General features: G+C 45.8%; 1 protein-coding gene across 1 annotated transcript; it reads left to right on the top strand.

Moving 5' to 3' along the window:
- The first annotated feature begins 9,017 nt into the window (after positions 1-9,017).
- HIGD1B (HIG1 hypoxia inducible domain family member 1B) lies at positions 9,018-18,310 on the top strand. The gene is made up of 5 exons (XM_083470540.1): positions 9,018-9,191; positions 9,311-9,388; positions 11,077-11,179; positions 16,254-16,388; positions 17,465-18,310. Exons 3-5 carry the CDS (start codon positions 11,083-11,085, stop codon positions 17,509-17,511), a joined length of 279 nt encoding a protein of 92 aa, XP_083326666.1. The 5' UTR covers positions 9,018-9,191; positions 9,311-9,388; positions 11,077-11,082; the 3' UTR covers positions 17,512-18,310.
- Positions 18,311-20,349: the final 2,039 nt, after the last annotated feature.

Here is a 20,349-nt window from a genome sequence, read left to right on the forward strand (position 1 = left end):
AAATATTGAATGTAAAACAAAAGATTTGTGTTTCCTCTTCTGATGCTTTCCCTCCGTTGATTTTTCTGTTCTTGGACTCTGTGCTCCATCACCCGCTGTTAAATTTCCCCTCCTTCCCTTCTATCCCTGTATATTTTGTGACATAAACATTCGGTGGGTTTTAGTAAAAGGTAAAGGGACCCCTGACCATTAGGTCCAGTCATGACCGACTCTGGGGTTGCGGCGCTCATCTCGCTTTATTGGCCGAGGGAGCCGGCGTACAGCTTCCAGGTCATGTGGCCAGCAGGACTAAGCCGCTTCTGGCGAACCAGAGCAGTGCACGGAAACGCTGTTTACCTTCCCACCGGAGTATTTATCTACTTGCACTTTGACGTGCTTTCGAACTGCTAGGTTGGCAGGAGCAGGGACTGAGCAACGGGAGCTCACTCCGTTGCGGGGATTCGAACCGCCGACCTTCTGATCAGCAAGTCCTAGGCTCTGTGGTTTAACCCACAGCGCCACCCGCGTCCCTCGGTGGGTTTTACTCACAAGTAAATTACACAGGTCCAGGAGTGCTTGAGGGCAGAAAGGTCCAATGGTATTCTGCCATCATAATGGCTGAACATGTCTAATCTCTGTAAAATGAAGACGAAATTCACAACTGTCTGAAATTTGGCAGGAAATGTGAATGGTATTAAATAGCCAAATGTTTGTTTGTTTGTTAAATAATAAATAAATACAATAAATGTGATGCAATGGCTGAAAGCAATTTAAATATTCTGTTAGCACCCATAACAGAACTTCTGTTTTGCTGCTTCAGAGCCTCTCAGAACATGAAATAAATTGCAGTCTTTATCTTCCTGGTTTTTTTTGGGGGGGGGGAGAATCCATTTTATAGTAATAAAAATATTAGGTTTGTAAAATCCCTATCTCACTCAACTGTTTAGGTAAGATCAAGTTGTATGTTGCACATGCTCAGTGCTAAATCAAATGGTCCAATGTACAGTGGTACAGTGGTACCTCGGGTTACATACGCTTCAGGTTACAGACTCTGCTAACCCAGAAATAGTGCTTTAGGTTAAGAACTTTGCTTCAGGATGAGAATAGAAATCGGGCTCTGGTGGCGCGGCAGCAGCAGGAGGCCCCATTAGCTAAAGTGGTGCTTCAGGTTAAGAACAGTTTCAGGTTAAGCACGGACCTCCGGAACGAATTAAGTACTTAACCTGAGGTACCACTATACCTTGGTTTATGAACTCAATCCGTTCCAGAAGTCCGTTCTTAAAATGAAACCATTCTTAAACCAAGGCGAGCTTTCCCTAATGAGGCCTCCCGCTACCGGTGCCCTTCCACCGTTCAGATTCCATTCATAGACCGAGGAAAAGTTCGCAAGCCAGAACACTACTTCCGGTTTTGCGGAGTTCGTAAACTGAATCATTTGTAAACAGGACTGTTCTTAAACCAAGTCTCTTTCCCAAAAGAAAGATGACAACCACCAGACCATGGAAACTTGTAGCTGCTAAAGCTGATAGCTTGGGGAAAGGTAGGCAGTGATGGGTGGGTGTGTACAGAGGTGAGTTTGTGTCTCGGACTCTCAAAGTGATCTTGACAGCTAAGAGTTGAACCTGGTTCAGGTTTAGCAAAAATTCATTGGTACAGCACACACATTAAAGGTAAAATGACCCTGCTTCAATTCGGTACCTCCAGTTAAACGTTTCAGGTAGCACATGAATTTGACCTTTGAAGAGTTAGTAAGTAAACCCTTTTTAACTTACCAAATGTGTTGGTCTCTTTCTATGCTAAGGGAAGTGGGTAACTTTGAGAGAAACTTAGAAGGGGGTATTTTAAAGGTCTAACATCCTATAATTCCACATTTTACTGCATGTTTTGTGATTTGACTTCTCTGCTGGGGTCTCTTACCAAAAAATACTTGCTCCAAACCTGGATCTAGGCATCCAGGGAATTCTTTTTTATTTTTTTTTAACCACATCTATTTTCTTTAACCAAATCAACGCTAACAAAAAAAGCAAACTAGAGTAAAATACACCATCAGGTGCACAGAATGCAGAAGGATGGCACCTTTGAATATGATATTTGGTGATTTGTATCTCTTCTTTTTAAGTACATTACAAAGGGAATCCTGGTGTCTATTTTATCTTGATGACAATATTCATGTAGTGCTTTTCAGATAGACCTCAACAGATTGGTTGACATAAAATTATTACTGTAAGCATGGATAAAATGACATTTTTATAGTAAAATCAAAACCATTTTTGAAAAAGCCATATCTGCTTCTTCCAGGCTAAATGGTTCTTCCGGAGCCTCTGTGTTGGCTCCAATGTCACATTACCATGTAATTTTAAAATGAGATACCATATATATCAGATTATAGAGTTCGTCATGTGTCTGAATTTATGAATTCCTTCTTTTAATAAGCAACCGTCATTGAACAGCTCAAATTATTTTGTACTCTTTTTTTAATCAACTATTTTAATGACCAGTTAATGTTACCGCATCGTGCAGTTTTACAAAGCTCAACAGACCCATTGTTGAGTCCTTACATTTGCAGGATAATTCATAAACATTATTATTTTGGTCTCCGGATTGCAGTCTGACTTGAAATGCACGGAGGCGCTGCCAGATCATGTGAGGAAAGTAAGTACAGTTCTTAGGGGGACTCATGAGAAGAGCATCATGTCGATTTCAGCAAGTGCATTATCTGTCAGTTCAAAAACTGATTTCGGAAAAAAACATGGCTATAAGCTCAAGTGGAGGAGAACAAATCTTGGAAGCTGCAGAGATTTGTAACAATACTCAGTTTCTGTACCACTTTAAGTAATATACATTGAAGGGGGGGAGTCTAGAAAAGGCTAGGATATGCTTGGCGGAAGGTGCATAGCTGTCAACTTACAGATTTGGAAATAAGGGACCAGCAGCCTCGAAAAGAAGGGATCAGCAGCCAAAATAAGGGATTTTCCGGGCACAGGTATGTTCAACTTCTGAGCCCCTCCGAGCCAAAGGCAGAAAGCCCAGCCAGCAGCCAAATGAAGCCTCATCAATAAGGGACAGCAGCAGGACATGGCGCTGGGATAAGGGACTGTCCCGCCAAATAAGGGACGCTTGACAGCTATGAAGGTGGGGAATGTCAGTTTCCAAAGAGCTGGCTTCCGGAACCAGGCCTGTTGCCAGTTACCAATTCTGTCTGCAAATGTAACACCAAGGCTGGCAACATCAACACTGTTGTGTGTGAATCTCTAGCAGATGACCACAGTGCCTGGAAACAGGTCATGTATCTATAGCAGTGACCAGAGGAGGAATGACCACTGGGAGGAGTGTAGAGAAACGCCATGGTGCATCTGCAGCAGCACAACTGGATGCCTTTATCTGCCCCAGCTGCAACAAAACATGTCTTTCCCCTATCGGTCTCTACAGCCACAGCTGGAACTGCAACCTTCCAATGGTTTGACTGGGATCCTAACCGGGGGTGGGAGAAAGAGAGCAAATTGGAAGAATTACAGGGGAGAAGTGATGGGTCAGCAAAGGGGTCAAGCAACGCTTCCCTCACCATGTATGCTGGAAATCTCTGGCTCCTGCTAGTGCTTTTCAGCCAATAATTGGGCAGTCAGGATCTTCTTACACACAACATCATGTAACATACAGTGGTACCTTGGTTCTCAAACGCCTTGGTACTCAGACAACTTGGAACTCAAACACTGCAAACCCGGAAGAAAGTGTTCCAGTTTGCGAACTTTTTTCGAAAGCCGAATGTGCTCCGTTTTGAGTGTTACGCTTCCAATTTGAGTGCCACACTTCCGTTTTGAGTGTTACACTGGGGTCTGTCTGTTTTTGCCATTTATTTTGGGTTTTTGTGGCTCTTTTTGTTTTGTTTTTGTGACTGTGTGGAACCCAGTTCAGCTACTGATTGATTGATTGATTGTGTGACTTCAGTACATTGTTTATTGCTTTCATTTTATGGATCAATGGTCTCGTTAGATACAGTCGTACCTCCATTTACATAACCCTCTGGTTACGTAAGCTTTGGGATGCACGCGGGGCATACCCTGAAGTATTTTACCGGGTTTCGCCGCACGTGCATGCGCAGAAGTGGTCCTCAGGTTGCGGAAACCTTGGGATCCGACCAGAGCTACGGAACGGATCCCGTCCGCAACCGGAGGTACCACTGTAGTAAAATTCATGTTAAATTGCTGTTTTAGGGGTTGTTTTTAAAAGTCTGGAACGGATTAATCCATTGTGCATTACTTTCCATGAGAAAGCGCACCTTGGTTTTGGAACGCTTTGGTTTTGGAACCGACTTCCAGAACATTAAGATTAAGTCTGAGAACCAAGGCACCGCTGTATTGCTTGGGCCATCAATTTCTAGAGCTTCTTGGGGAAGGGCTGTGGGTAGCTCAGTGGCAGAGCCCCGGCCTTGCATGCAGAAGGACCCAGCTTCAATCCCTCGCATCTCTAGGTAGGGCTGGAAGCCAGTGTGGTGTAGTGGTTAAGAGCGGTAGTCTCGTAATCTGGGGAACCGGGTTCGCGTCTCCGCTCCTCCACATGCAGCTGCTGGGTGACCTTGGGCCAGTCACACTTCTCTGAAGTCTCTCAGCCTCACTCACCTCACAGAGTTTTTGTTGTGGGGGAGGAAGGGAAAAGGAGAATGTTAGCCGCTTTGAGACTCCTTCAGGTAGTGATAAAGCGGGATATCAAATCCAAACTCTTCTTTTTCTTTTTCTTCTACTTCTTCTTCTGAAGCCCTGGAGAGATGCTGCCAGTCCGTGTAGACAATCCTGAGCTAGATAGAGACCAGTGGATCTGACCGGGCAGCTTCCTGTGTGTTTCAGCAGAAAAAAAGAGAGCTCTCCCTGGTGGTCTGATTTGCTTTCTGAATGATTCCCTGAATTTTTTTTTTAATTTTTTGCATACGGCATCTTTGAAGTCTCTCTTCCATATTTTGGCATCCTGGCTCCATCCGTCAGACTTGGAATTTGAAAGCGGGTCAGCATTTTCCACTGCATTGGTCAAGCATGGGGGACTGGATGTGAACAGCTGGATCCCCGAGCCTGCCTTTGCTATAAACATCCTGTGTGAGAAATGTGTCCCAGCGCTGATCTGGTGGGAACCCAGAGACCATAAAGGAGAGGGAGGCGGGCAGAGGAAAAGAGAAGCAGAGGGAGATAAGCGAGCTGTCACATTTTTTTCCACAGAAATGCTCCCTTTCATCCACATTCTCTTTTGGCAAACACCTGCGATCTGCGATGCACAGAATGCTACAAGCTATACCGGCAATTCGAAAACAAGCTGGGGCATGAATGAGCCAGTGCCTGATTGAGGAATCTGCTTCCGGTCACGCCATGCCATTATTTAAAATGCTTTTATGCCACATTTCTATAAGGTAGCATTCCAGGTGGATAAACAGAGATCAAAACAACAAATCGGGGAAAGAACCACCAGGAGTAATGGAAATGCGTCAGAGCAGCCGATAAACAAAACTCAGGGCAGTTTCAAAAGAAACCAGACAGAGCAATAAACTTCAGAAATCATATCAACAATTAAGATAAAGGTAAAGGACCCCTGGGCAGTTAAGTCCAGTCAAAGGCGACTATGGGGTTGCGGCGCTCTTCTCGCTTTCAGGCCGAGGGAGCCAGAGTTTGTTCACAGACAGCTTTCCGGCTCATGTGGCCAGCATGACTAAACCGCTACTGGCGCAACAGAGCACTGCGACGGAAACCAAAGCACACGGAAACTCCGTTTACCTTCCCACCGAAGAGATACCTATTTATCTACTTGTACTGGTGTGCTTTCAAACTGCTAGGTTGGCAGGAGCTGGGACAGAGCAACAGGAGTTCACTCCACTGCGGGGATTCGAACTGCCGACCTTCTGACTGGCAAGCTAAAGAGCATGGCTAGGCAAACTAAGGCCTGGGCGCCGGATCTGGCCCAAACGCCTTCCAAATCCGGCCCAAGGATTGTCCGGGAATCAGCGAGTTTCTATTTTAGTAGAACGTGTCCTTTTATTTAAAATGCATCTCTGGGTTATTTATGGGACATAGGAATTCGTTCTTTCTTTCTTTTCAAAATAAAGTCAGGCCCCCAACAAGGAGATAGAAGATGAGCCTTTCCCTTCTCTATAAAGGGAACGTCCATAACAGATTTGGGGTTACGTGTGGGGAGGAGGGGGGTGGGAAACGTGCCATTGCACAAGGAGAAATACTGGAATGTTCACCTTAACACTATGTTAAATGTAGATCAATATTTTTTAGCTCATATTTACCATTGACTAATAAATTGCATTATGATTTTGAGAAATTGGGATGTTTATTGCAGCCTCAATTTAAGCAGAACTGAACTAACGCGCCTTCATAAAACAATACTTGGATACTGCAACCGGTATAGGCTCTTCCACTAGGGCAGGGGTCTGCAACCTTTAAGACAAAAAGAGCCACTTGGACCCGTTTCCGAAGAAAAAAAACCTGGGAGCCGCAAAACTCGTCATTGTAAAAATAACTTTTTTGTCACTTTTTTATTATTATTTCTTTGTTTGACCCCTCAGAATTACTCCTCCTCATAGAAATAAACGTTAAATTAGCAAGTTACCTTTTTGTGTGTGTGTGTTCTTCACCCCCTTCAAAACAGTGACCAGCGTACATGCCCCCTTTCAATGCAGTGACCAGCGTACATACCCCTTACAATGTAGCGGGCGGGTGGGCGGGAAGGTGACGTCGGGACGGTGCGTGACTAACGCACGCACCGCCCCCATGCAACGTCACAGCCAGTACAGCGCCTGCCACAGTGGGGAGTGTCGGGGCACACAATGCGCCTCCTCCCCTCGCTAGTATCCGCCCCGGAGCCGCGGCAAAGGTGTAAAAGAGCCACATGCGGCTCCGGAGCCGCGGGTTGCTGACCCCTGCACTAGGGGTACAGTGCTCATAATGAAAATTATCAAGCTATTTTTTAAAAAGGATTTCCTCCCCCAAATCTCAAAGCCACACATTCTTTCCTGCCCCATGCATATTTTACACTCCAATTAATTTAATTTCATGGCCTATTATTATTATTATTATTATTATTATTATTATTATTAATTGTTTGTACTCTGCACCTGACTCAGTTGGCCAGGCCACCCTGGGCAGCTTCCAGCACATATAAAAACATAATAAAATATTAAATATTTAAAAACTTTCCTATATAGGGGCTGCCTTCAGACGTCTTCTAAAGGTTGTATAGTTCACTTTGCTCCAACCAGCTCTCTGCATCACTCAGACAAAACTAACCTTAGCAATGGCAAATAGGCCCTTCCTATGTGTTATTTAGGGACACGGGTGGCACTGTGGGTAAAACCACAGAGCCTAGGACTTGCCGATCAGAAGGTCAGAGGTTCGAATCCTCGTGACGGGGTGAGCTCCCGTTGCTCGGTCCCTGCTCCTGCCCCCCTAGCAGTTCGAAAGCACATCAAAGTGCAAGTAGATAAATAGGTACCGCTCCGGCGGGAAGGTAAGCGGTGTTTCCGTGCGCTGCTCTGGTTCGCCAGAAGCGGCTTAGTCATGCTGGCTACATGACCTGGAAGCTGTACGCCGGCTCCCTCGGCCAATAAAATGAGATGAGCGCTGCAACCCCAGATTCAGCCACGACTGGACCTAATGGTCAGGGGTCCCTTTACCTTTACCTATGTGTTATTTGGGCAGAAAAACCATGTGACTGACATTAGGATATTTGGATTATTGAATATTAGGAAGTCTCTCAGATTTTCAGCCCCTGCTGGGAAGGCTCCCTGTTTCTTTTGAGGGCTATCCAGCAGCCAACATCTCAGATTAGGGAGCATAGCTTGAAAGCCTTGAAGAGTAGCCCAGCACCTTGAGCATGCTCAGAACTGTTTCCTTGAAGGCAAGATCTCCTCATAACTTAACAGCATGTTCTGGTAACCAGAGAAGCAGCAGGGATTGTTTTCTACTTTGAGGAATTCTTTGTTTTCTGTAATATTTGTTTTGTGTTCTTGCCAGAGAGACAGCAAGCCAGCAAGCAAGCAACAGCGGACAACACAGTGTGAGTCTTTTTCTATAATAAATATATATGTTATCTTTACTTAATCTTTCCACATTTATTTTTATGAATTGGATTGGGAAGATGAATGGAGGATGGCTTGTGTGCATGTTGCAACAAACTCTGCATTAACTATTTCCCTGCATTCTCTCATTAAAAGCTGCAGCAGTTTCTGGGTGGGTCAGATCATGTTCATCTCAGCCATGTGCAATTACGGAGTGTTTTCCAAAGTAATATTTCCAGAAAAGGTATGTGGATCTGCTTTCAGCAAGTCCCTCCTCTAAGCTTACGTACAGAATATATTGAATACAGGGTGGGAGATAAGGTTGCTGCTATTTCTTGCTTGCCTTCTTGTGAGTTTGTCAGTGAACTTCTAAAATGAAACATTTGGGGCTCTATGCCTATCTGGATATCACACTGACTGACTCCATATCCTTCCCCAAACCTGGAACTCTCCCTGATCTTGGATGTAAGAGGCTGGTTTATCATATCAGAGTGATGAGCATATTATAATTTCATATTTCCTGCATTGCAAATAGCTTTAGCTGTGCTCTGGATCAAGTGAAACAATATGTTTTCTCTCTCTATTGGCTGGAATGCTTTACACTTTTAATTTAGAGAAGAAATGGTGTTTCATAGAATCATAGAGTTGGAAGGGACTCTGAGGATCATCCAGCCCAATCTTTCCCCACCTGTGGGTCCCCAGATGTTGAACTGCAACTCCCATCATCCCTAGCTAACAAGGCCAGAGCTCAGGGATGATGGGAGTTGTAGTCCAACAACATCTGGGGACCCACAGGTTGAGAACCGCTGACCTAGCTCAACCCCTTGCAGTGCAGGAATATGCAGCTGTCCCTTATGGGATCGAACCTTGGTGTTATCAGCACTACACACTAACCAACTGAGCTTTGCTGTGGAGGACAATGGGCAGAGCAAGGGTTAAGAAGCAAGCAAGCAGATAGCAAACTGTCAGACATCTCCCCATCTCCTTACTTAAACATCAAGGAAACAGCTAGTGTGGGGACTTTGTTGTAACCTTAAAGTGAGAGGATGGGAAGAGACCCAAGCAGCCCTTGTCAAAACAACCGTATTTCCAAAAGACTTCAGGGAGATCTCTCTGTAGCAGCCGACAAGGCAGCAACCCATCAAACAGGCCGGTGACTTTAAGGAAGCAGGTGAGTCTCCAGGGGAGCTAGGTTGGCTATGTGCCCAACTTCATAGTCCTGGCCTTTGAAGAGCTGCCCAGTCTGTATCCACTTTAAAGGCTTTTTTTCTATTTTATTTTAAAACCTAGGACAAGCTGGGGTTCTGAATTTGCCCATCAGCTGTTCACACCTGCACATCAGACCAGCCAGCAGTCTTCTGCATCGAGGTGAGTGGGATTCTATTTATATTTAAATCATGGTAATTATTTCTAATGGAAGTGAGAGGTGGACCATAAAGAAGGCTGATTGCTGAAGAATGGATGCTTTTGAATTCTGGTGCTGGAGGAGACTCTTGAGAGTCCCATGGACTGCAAGAAGATCAAACCTCTCCATTCTGAAGGAAATCAGCCCTGAGTGCTCACTGGAAGGACAGATCCTGAAGCTGAGGCTCCAATACTTTGGCCACCTCATGAGAAGAGAAGACTCCCTGGAAAAGACCCTGATGTTGGGAAAGATGGAGGGCACAAGGAGAAGGAGACAACAGAGAACAAGATGGTGGGACTGTGTTCTGGACATCGGACATGACTAAACGACTAAATAACAACAACAATTATTTCTAAATTGGCATCTATCTATCATCTATCTATCTATCTATCTATCTATCTATCTATCTATCTATCTATCTATCTGATTAGCACATGCAAAATGGTGCCCTCTTCTTTAGATGGCATGCTTCCTCAGTTTTGGCAACACCGCTCTCTCTTTATGGTAATGCACGATGGGTCACCTAACTGGAACCCTTGACATGAGGACACAATTGGATAAGATCTGGAAACAACAGTGTGTGTGCTGTCCTATATTGGAGCTTACCTATCTTTTGGGTAGTTCTTTTGTTGCTGTTTAGTCGTTTAGTCGTGTCCGACTCTTCGTGACCCCATGGACCAGAGCACACCAGGCACTCCTGTCTTCCACTGCCTCCCGCAGTTTGGTCAAACTCATGCTGGTAGCTTTGAGAACACAGTCCCACCATCTTGTTCTCTGTTGTCTCCTTCTCCTTGTGCCCTCCATCTTTCCCAATATCAGGGTCTTTTCCAGGGAGTCTTCTCTTCTCATGAGGTGGGCCAAGTATTGGAGCCTCAGCTTGAGGATCTGTTGATAGCTTTTCAATATTCCAATTTAAGAGATGTTCTTGGCTGCCAGTGGAAGCTCCCACTCTTTTCCCAGTCTTAGTCTGTTTCAATTTTCCAACTCATCCATGCCAGATTATTTTCGAGTCCTAGCAGATATTAAGCAGACTTCATGTGGCTTGTTCCAAGAGATGCTTATACAAACGTTGAGTTCTTTATAGCAATCAGGGGGGGTTGCAGGGGTGCCAACTTGAAAATATTGCAGGGGGGGTTTCAAGTAAGCCCCCACCCCACATAATCGATCACACGATGCAGTGCACATACACCATTTGAATGGCAATGCCCATCAGTTTTTGGATCCCCCAGCTCCCTCAAATATTTTATTGGGGAGCTGAAGATCCCTCAGCCCCTAGAAGTTGGCTCCTATGGGGGTGTATACTTCATTTGGACCAAACATCAGTTTCCTGCCTGTTATGGAAGTACCTTAATGGGTTGGGTTTGGGTATTTTGTTGCCGTTATTGATATCAATTTTTGTATCTTCATTTTTTAATCTTATTTTGACGTATGTGGAAATTGTTAAGTTTGGTTGGGAAGTTTTTTATCCGCTCTATTCATTGTTTAGGACTACTTTTGTTATGTTATGTACACCTTAACTATGCTTTTAACTGTGGAAAGGTGGCCTACGAATGAAATGACGATGATGCAAGGATCTTTACAGCGAAATTTGATGAAGATTAGGTAGTAATTTTTCTCTTTGGTTCTGTATCTTTGAAATTGATTTCCACAGCGCTCAATGTCAACTGACAAGGACAGCTGGATTCCAGAGCATGAAACCACGGTTAGTGCCAAACTCTTTCAAAAGGCACGGAACAGCCCTTTGGTGCCAGTTGGTAAGTTTGGGGAGCCTGAAGTGCCTCTCTGTAGGAATCTGTGCATGATCTTCTCTTAGTTCACTTGCAGAGGGGGAAGAACCAAGGATGCTCCCACTGGTGAAGAAAGGTAGGGAACCAAATGTGGTCTGAAGACTCACGTCTACGACTCAAATCTATGTAAGGCATCAAAGAGGGGTGGGAGTGGGAAACTTTAAAAGGGTAATATACAAATTATTCTTTTCAGGGTAAAACTACCACCCATGATGGCTATATTCTGCCAGTTGCTGGGGATCACAAGCAGAGACTGTTGCTGTTGCAATCGGGTCTTGCTTCTGGCCTTCTCAGAGACATCAGGTTGGCCACTGTGAAACAGGAAGTTGGACTAGATGGGATTCCACACCTTCCAACATTTCTTTGATGAAAATAGGTACGTCCTATTCAATAAATAGGGACGCGGGTGGTGCTGTGAGTTAAACCACAGAGCCTAGGACTTGCCAATCAGAAGGTCGGCGATTCAAATCCCTGCGGCGGGGTGAGCTCCCGTTGCTCGGTCCCTGCTCCTGCCAACCTAGCAGTTTGAAAGCACGTCAAAGTGCAAGTAGATAAAAAGGTACCGCTCCGGTGGGTAGGTAAACGGCATTTCCATGTGCTGCTCTGGTTTGCCAGAAGCGGCTTAGTCATGCTGGCCACATGACCCGGAAGCTGTACGCCGGCTCCCTCGGCCAATAAAGCGAGATGAGCGCCGCAACCCCAGAGTCGGCCACGACTGGACCTAATGGTCAGGGGTCCCTTTACCTTTACCTATTCAATAAATAATAATAGTAATAATACCCCACCCATCTAACCAGATTGCCCCAGCCATTCTAGGTGGTTTCCAATATATATGAAATATATACAAAAACAATAAAACATTAAACATTAAAAAACCTCTCTATACAGGGCTGCCTTCAGATGTCTTCTAAAGGCTGTATAGCTAATAATAATAAATTATTATTATTATTATTAATACCCTGCCCATCTGGCTGGGTTTCCCCAGTCACGCTGTGCGGCTCCCAACAAAATATTTAAAAAACCACAAAACATCAAACATTAAAAACTTCCCTAAACAGAGCTGCCTTCAGATGTCTCCTAAAAGTCAGACAGTCTGCCTGGTTCCCTATAACCTCACTTCTCACAGGGAGGGAACTGTCGAAAGACCCTCAGAGCTGGACCGATGGGGGTGGAGACGCTCCTTCAGGTATACTGGGTTAAGGCTGTTTACTTATCTCCTTGGCTTGGGGGTGGGGGTCACATAACTCCATAACCCATTACTCTGATGAAAACAGGGACGTCCTAAGGAAAAGCAGGACATTCCGGGATCAAATCAGAAACTGGGATTGCTTCTGTAAATCCAAGAAAATAGGGACACTTGAAGGGTCTGGAATTCTGGCCTGATCCAACCGGGGTCTTTTAATGGGACTACAGGTGTGCCGTGTAGGAAATGTGGCCTTTTGAACATATGAGATTGCTTTTTACAAACTGTTGGACCATTCAGCCTGGTGGTGGGAGATCTGTGGCCCTCCCTGTGCTTGCACAACTTCCATAAGTCCTGATCATTGGCTATGGTGGCTGAGGCAAGCTGGCATCTGGGGAGCCAGATGTTCCTCAGCCCGGATCTAACCCAACATTGCCTACTGACAGTGCTGTAACTATGGGGGAGACAGCTAGGTTTTTTTGCCCAGGTGAAGCCTCAGGAGGGGTGCCATTGTGGTTCCCAGCCTGAGTGCGTGGGGGGGGGGGTGCCAAACTGGGTCTTTGACCCGGGTGAAATAAAGCCTAGTTTTGCTCCTGCCTACTGATCTTCCAAGACTGGAAGCCTTTAGCTGCCTGAGCTGAATCCCAAGACCTTCTGCCTACAAAGTGTCTGAAGGAGCGTCTCCACCCCCATTGTTCTGCCCGGACACTGAGGTCCAGCGCCGAGGGCCTTCTGGAGGTTCCCTTGCTGCAAGAAGCCAAATTACAGGGAACCAGGCAGAGGGCCTTCTCAGTAGTGGCACCTGCCCTGTGGAACACCCTCCCAACAGATGTCAAAGAAAAAAACAACTACCAGACTTTTAGAAGACATCTGAAGGCAGCCCTGTTTAGGGAAGCTTTTAATGTTTAATAGACTATTGTATTTTAATATTTTGTTGGAAGCTGCCCAGAGTGGCTAGGGAAACCCAGCCAGATGGGTGGGGTATAAATAATAATTTAGTATTATAATATTATTATTATTACAAAGTACATCCTTTGCCACTGCATTCTTTCAGTTGCTTTCAAAGCATATTTGCTGTTGCCCTTTGCTGTCTCTGGCAAACAGCCTTGACTCCAACCCCCCAAAAAACTTTTTTCTCTGAAACTGAATGCCACAAAAAAGAAAAAAAGGGGGGGAGAGCTGGACACACAGTTCTATCTTCACCAAAAATCATGGATAAACAGCCTGCAAATATTTTCATTGTTTACAGCGCTCCCAGCAAAGGGAGAAGCAATCCATGCAAAGGTATGAATAGTCAGACATCTAAAACTACATTGGGCATTAGATTCAAGCTCCTTTCTGGTTGGCATTATATGCAACCATTCAACTCACGGGCAATAAAGAAATTATTCGGGTGAGTCTCCTAAGTGGGGAACATGCCTAGTATTGCAATAGGCTGCTTAAGAGGAGGGTCAGATGCTTTCTTCCTTGGAGTTTGGACAAGTATCAGTCCTGTCTACTGGCAGTAAAGGTAAAGGGTAAAGGGACCCCTGACCATTAGGTCCAGTCATGGCCGACTCTGGGGTTGCGGCGCTCATCTCGCTTTCTTGGCCGAGGGAGCCGGCGTACAGCTTCTGGGTCATGTGGCCAGCATGACTAAGCCGGTTCTGGTGAACCAGAGCAGCGCACGGAAACGCCGTTTACCTTCCCGCCGGAGCGGTACCTACTTATCTACTTGCACTTTGACGTGCTTTCGAACTGCTAGGCTGGCAGGAGCAGGGACCGAGCAACAGGAGCTCACCCCGTCGCAGGGATTCGAACCACTGACCTTCTGATTGGCAAGTCCTAGGCTCTGTGGTTTAACTCACAGCACCACCCGCGTCCCTATTTATTGAATAGGACGCACCTATTTTCATCAAAGAAATGTTGGAAGGTGTGGAATCCCATCTAGTCCAACTTCCTGTTTCACAGTGGCCAACCTGATGTCTCTGAGAAGACCAGAAGCAAGACCCGATTGCAACAGCAACAGTCTCTGCTTGTGATCCCCAGCAACTGGCAGAATATAGTTTAGATTTGATATCCCGCTTTATCACTACCCTCAGGAGTCTCAAAGCGGGTAAAGGGACCCCTGACCATTAGGTCCAGTCGTGGCTGACTCTGGGGTTGCGGCGCTCATCTCGCTTTATTGGCCGAGGGAGCCGGCGTTTGTCCGCAGACAGCTTCTGGGTCATGTGGCCAGCATGACTAAGCCGCTTCTGGCAAACCAGAGCAGCGCACGGAAACGCCGTTTACCTTCCCGCCAGAGTGGTACCTATTTATCTACTTGCACTTTGACGTGCTTTCGAACTGCTAGGTTGGCAGGAGCAGGGACTGAGCAACGGGAGCTCAACCCGTCGCGGGGATCTGAACCACCGACCTTCTGATTGGCAAGCCCTAGGCTCTATGGTTTAACCCACAGCGCCACCCACGTCCCTCTACTGGCAGTATATGCTGGCATTTGTCTGTCTTGAGAGACAATGGAGTGTGCCTCTAAGGAAGAAGCCAAACTGCTGCATTAGCAGCACTAAAGTGACCTCCCTAGGGCCCAAGCCTGGGTAGGGTGTATGGAAGAGGAAGAAGAAGTTTGGATTTGATATCCCGCTTTATCACTACCCGAAGGAGTCTCAAAGCGGCTAACATTCTCCTTTCCCTTCCTCCCCCACAACAATCACTCTGTGAGGTGAGTGGGGCTGAGAGACTTCAGAGAAGTGTGACTGGCCCAAGGTCACCCAGCAGCTGCATGTGGAGGAGCAGGGAAGCGAACCCGGTTCCCCAGATTACGAGACTACCGCTCTTAACCACTACACCATACTGGCTCTCAATGGAGGTCCTGGACTGCCCAGACAACAAGACCTCACTGATGTGGTCCAAAGGAAAGCATAGCAATACGTTTGGCACCAGCTTGGCTGCAAGAGTTGCTAGAAAGAGGCATGCAAGGCGCCATCGGGACTCTGCTCTGGATTTGTGTAGTGTTTACTCCTTAGCCTTTTCTTTTCCCAGAGATACCACGTAAGGAAAAGGAGGTTGGGGATCAGAGTTAGTATAGGCAGTACAACGGCTGGCGCTGTGGTCTAAACTACTGAGCCTCTTGGGCTTGCTGATCGGAAGGTCAGGGGTTCAAATCCCTGTGACGGGGTGAGCTCCCATTGTTCTGTCCCAGCTCCTGCCAACCTGGCAGTTCGAAAGCACACCAGTGCAAGGAGATAAATAGGTACCACTGTGGTGGGAAGGTAAACGGCGTTTCCGTGCGCTCTGGCACTCGTCACGGTCCTTGTGTGCCAGTAGTGGTTTAGTCATGCTGGCCACATGAGCCGGAAAACTGTCTGTGGACAAACGCCGGCTCCCTTGGCCTGAAAGTGATGGACTTAACCATCCAGAGGTCCTTTACTTTTACCTTATCTACTCCTTAGCCTTTTCTTCTCCCAAAGATACGCCATAAGGAAAAGGAGGTTGAGGATCAGTGTTAGTATAGGCAGTATAAAGGTAAAGGGACCCCTGACCATTAGGTCCAGTCATGGCCGACTCTGGGGTTGTGGCACTCATCTTGCTTTATTGGCCGAGGGAGCCGGTGTACAGCTTCCAGGTCATGTGGCCAGCATGACTAAGCCACTTCTGGCGAACCAAAGCAGCACACGGAAACGCCGTTTACCTACCCGCCAAAGCAGTACCTATTTATCTACTTGCACTTTGACGTGCTTTCGAACTGCTAGGTTGGAAGGTATAGGTCTTTAGGTATAGGCAGTATAGAAAGTGCCTTACCCGAAGGAGGTGGGACAGGCTACTGGACTTGCACAGGGACTTCTTCAGAGCTATGGTTCTATGGCTTCTTTGACCTTGCAGGCATGATGGGGTTTGTGGTTGTGGCAGCCTATGGAATTTACCGGCTGAAGGCAAGGGGGAATATGAAGATGTCTGTCCACCTGATTCACACTCGGGTAGCTGCCCAGGCCTGTGTGGTTGGAGCCATAACACTTGGTAAGGCGGGGACGAAGAGAAGGGAGGCGTTAAGCACTGGGTGCGGGAGCAGGAGAGGACCTGAGTTTGCAACTGCAATGACTGCCAGAGGGCAAGGTCTTGAATGGGTACCAGGTCTTCTGGAATGATTATCCCGGGGGGGGGGGGGCTGAGCCTTTAAACCTTTGGTTCACATAAACATCATCTGTCAGTGTGCAAATGGCCCAACGTGACTCCCTGCCACAGACAGAGCATCCAAGTCAGTTTGCTGAACATGGAAACTAAACTTCATCTTCCACACTGGTCTTTGCCTCTGTGGGGAATGTGCCCCTCCAAGGACGTTCAGTGTACTGTCCCCTCAGCGGTCAAGATTAATTAAGCTCCACTCACCTAGGTTTGGAAGCGGCACTTCCTGTACCATGAAAGCCCAACGAGCCTGAATTGAAAATGTCTAGTAAATCAGATTGGTAGTTGGGTTCCTATTGAGGATATCTGGTGAGCCAACAGGACAGTGATGAGGAACTGAGGAATGGAGTGTCATTCTGTGATATTATGGCAGTAGGAAAAAAGCGATATTGGAACTTTTGAATAAATGTGTTTTGATTTTTTTTTAAAAAAAGTATTATAAAACAGCAGAGCGTAAGGAGATACTGCAGCAGGCCGCCCACGAAACAGAAAATAACTTGTAGAAAAGATTTGCTGTTTTCCTTGAAAGCCAGAGGAGCAGAAGCCAGGTTCGATTCTGACCAAGAACATTTTGTTAAGACAGTTCTGCAATCGGGCCCAAGACTGCACGGATAAAGAATGCTGAGACTTCCAGCATTTAGAAAACATTTCTCTAGCCATTAGAGCTGGAAAGCTCAGTTTGAAAAGGAGTCAGAAATGGCAGGAGGGAATAAGGGAGCCATTCAATCACCCTGCAGGGCTTGCGAGGGTAGAAAGGGGTGGCCATTTGTTGCTTTGCATAATTCCTTGCCCCTCCTGACTAGCAAAAGCAGCACTAAGCCAACTTCCATGTTGGAGACAAAAAGCTGTTTTCTCTACAGGCCGTATTCCGATTGTCTCCTTTGCGCCAACTCCTTTGCTCTCTCTCCTAGGCGCTGTCTACAGCATGTACAAAGACCACTTCCCCAAACAAAAATAGATGAGACATGGATGGCATTGGTTTGTCCCTTCTCCCTGAATGGATCTGAATACCCCGGCGGCGACTCCAGCAGGGCTGCGAGATCATGTGGTTTGCTCTAGCAAGAGAAAGAAGTCCCCTGCAGCCTCAACTGCTTACTGATACGGCTTATATATGTTCCCCTAAAATCCCGATGTACATGTATATATTTAAAGTTTTGAGAAGTGAAAGGGAATCCTTGTGGAAACAGAGGACTGCAAAAGACCCTCCAGGGATTATCGAGTAGCTAACGCCTCCCTTTGCCCAAGGAGAGGATAATAGTTCCCTAGCCTGCTTCTCCTGAAGCCATGTCCCCCTTCTCGCATTCGAAGTGTGACAATTGCCTTCTTTCATCGCACTGAAGTCCCTACCCTGCAGTTTCTAAACAGGAAAAACAAACCCTCTCCAAATGGCACAAAATCCAATTCGTAATAAAGCATGCGACTCCAGCACGGGTGTGCATAAAAAGGAAATTCACACTGACAAGATTCGCTTGACTCTGGCTGCAAAAATAATCCCTATTTTAATGCAAACTGTGCTGCTCTTGTGAAGTGTCTGCTGTATAATCCCCCCCCCTTTTTTTAGATTACCTCTGCACCTAAGCACATTTTATAGCAGCTCTGTCCTGTATATGTATTAAGGGCAATATTAACATCTAATGTCACTATTTTAAATGCAATTTAAAAATTACCTTGCTTGAAAAGGCATTAAAATGCACATATTTGGTAAGATGGCTTACAATGGCATTATTCATTCGAATAAACGTTTCTTTGAACATTGATATATTTCTGCATGTGTACATTTGTAGACAAGACAAATATTTTCAGACGACCTTCTGGAAATGTGATATTCCAAGAGTAGGGAAAATTAACAGAAGATGACAGGGCTGGCTAAGTGCTTTTATAAAGCAGAGACATGGAGGAATATAAATCCACACCCAACTAGTGAAATGCCACAGAAACAGAAGTAGACTTTTTTTGCTGTGCGGTAGAAATGCAAAGAATTGCATGGGGCAGAGAGAGGGAGTATTGAAGTATTTGAAGAGGGAGGAATATCTGCTTCCCGCCCACTTTTGTATTGATTTTTATACATCCGCTTCCTGCTATACTTGCCTTTCCTTCTAAACTTTTAAGTGCCAAATGGTGCAATATTTTACCCGAAGGAGCGTCTCCACCCCCACCCTTCAGCCCAGGCACTGAGGTCCAGCTCCGAGGGTCTTCTGGCGGTTCCCTCACTGTGAGACGCAAGGTTACAGGGAACCAGGCAGAGGGGCCTTCTCGTGAGTGGCACCCGCCCTGCGGAACGCCCTCCCATCAGATGTCAAGAAAATAACTGCCTGATTTTCAGAAGGCAGTTCTTAATGTGTGATGTTTTGCTGTGGTTTTATAATTTGCTAGAAGCAACCTAGTCAGATTGGTGAGATATAAATAAATAAATAAATATTTCCAGTTACAGATGGGTAGCCGTGTTGGTCTGCCATAGTCAAAATAAAAAAATCCTTCCAGTAGCACCTTAAAGATCAACTAAGTTAGTTCTTGGTATGAGCTTTCGTGTGCATGCACACTTCTTCAGATACACTGCAGTGTATCTGAAGAAGTGTGCATGCACACGAAAGCTCATACCAAGAACTAACTTAGTTGGTCTTTAAGGTGCTACTGGAAGGATTTTTTTATTTTAAATAAATATTATTATTTCTCATAGGGAAGCTGCTGTTCCAACCCCCTTATTGTGGTTGTCCTTTTATGAGCCTTTATCACTTTTACACTATCCAATTAGAGGTATAGTAACCAGAACTTTCAAGTGTGGTTTGTATCATAGCATTATGATATTTTGCAGTTTTATTTCCAATCCCTTTCCTCACTATCTGTAACACGGAATTCAGATCTCTCACAGCAGCTCCACACTTGGGTCATTTCCATCCAGCGACCCATTACACAAAGGAAGATTTTTCTCCTGGATAGTCCATGATCAGCCCAGATCCCGTATGTGAAGTTAGGGTTACTTCCTGAATGTGCATGACTTTACATTTGCTTACATTGAATTGCATTTGCCATTTCACTTCCCATTCACTCAGTTTGAAGAGATACTTTTGGAGCTCACGGCAACCATCATTTTTTGTTCCTGCCACCCTGAACAATTTGTTGGTGTCATCTCAAGGCTCACCCCTAACTTCTGAGTTAAAAGCAGCGCCTGGGGAGCTGCTGTAATTCAGAGCAGACAGTATACGCAAGTCTCGCCATCTGAACGCAACACGTTCTCAGGAAATCATTTGTCAGGTGAGCGCTTGCATAATGAGCCAACAATTTCCATGGGTTCCTATGGGAAATTTTTCCAATGTGTTCCCAGCCACGGAATTTTGACCCCCCAAATGATGAAAAATCTCATCTGAAACCTTGCAAAAGGCAAACAAGGAAGGAAAAATCCTCTCTTATTTTTCTGATCCTTCCTGCTCACCATGGTGTCTGGTGACAAACAAGCAAAACACAATAAAATAAGACTTGTTTAAGGCTGCTTATTTGTTTACATTACTATGTGCAGGTCCAGTACCACTGAATCTGTGGTTTGTATAATGAGGCTTGGATACTAATTCCTCATTGTTTGGATAAGTGAATTTTTGTATAATTTTTGTTTGGAGACTGCAGGCATGTCCAAAGCCCATTTTGGGGGCCTAATCTGGCCTGCCGGTCAATTCAATCCGGCCCCTGGGGCAGTTTATTTGTGGGGTAAAGATAAAGGGACCCCCGACCATTAGGTCCAGTCGTGGCCGACTCTGGGGCTGCGGCGCTCATCTCGTTTATTGGCCGAGGGAGTGAGTATAGC

The sequence above is a fragment of the Podarcis liolepis genome (assembly GCF_965112155.1).
Source record: "Podarcis liolepis genome assembly, chromosome: 13".
NCBI lineage: Eukaryota > Metazoa > Chordata > Lepidosauria > Squamata > Lacertidae > Podarcis > Podarcis liolepis.

Bases quoted from the DNA above. Each gene is read 5' to 3' on its own strand.
- HIGD1B (XM_083470540.1), top strand. From the start codon at position 11,083: ATGTCAACTGACAAGGACAGCTGGATTCCAGAGCATGAAACCACGGTT. The intron at 11,180-16,253 runs GTAAGTTTGGGG...TTGACCTTGCAG, and splicing joins CAGCCCTTTGGTGCCAGTTG to GCATGATGGGGTTTGTGGTT. The intron at 16,389-17,464 runs GTAAGGCGGGGA...TCTCTCTCCTAG, and splicing joins GGTTGGAGCCATAACACTTG to GCGCTGTCTACAGCATGTAC.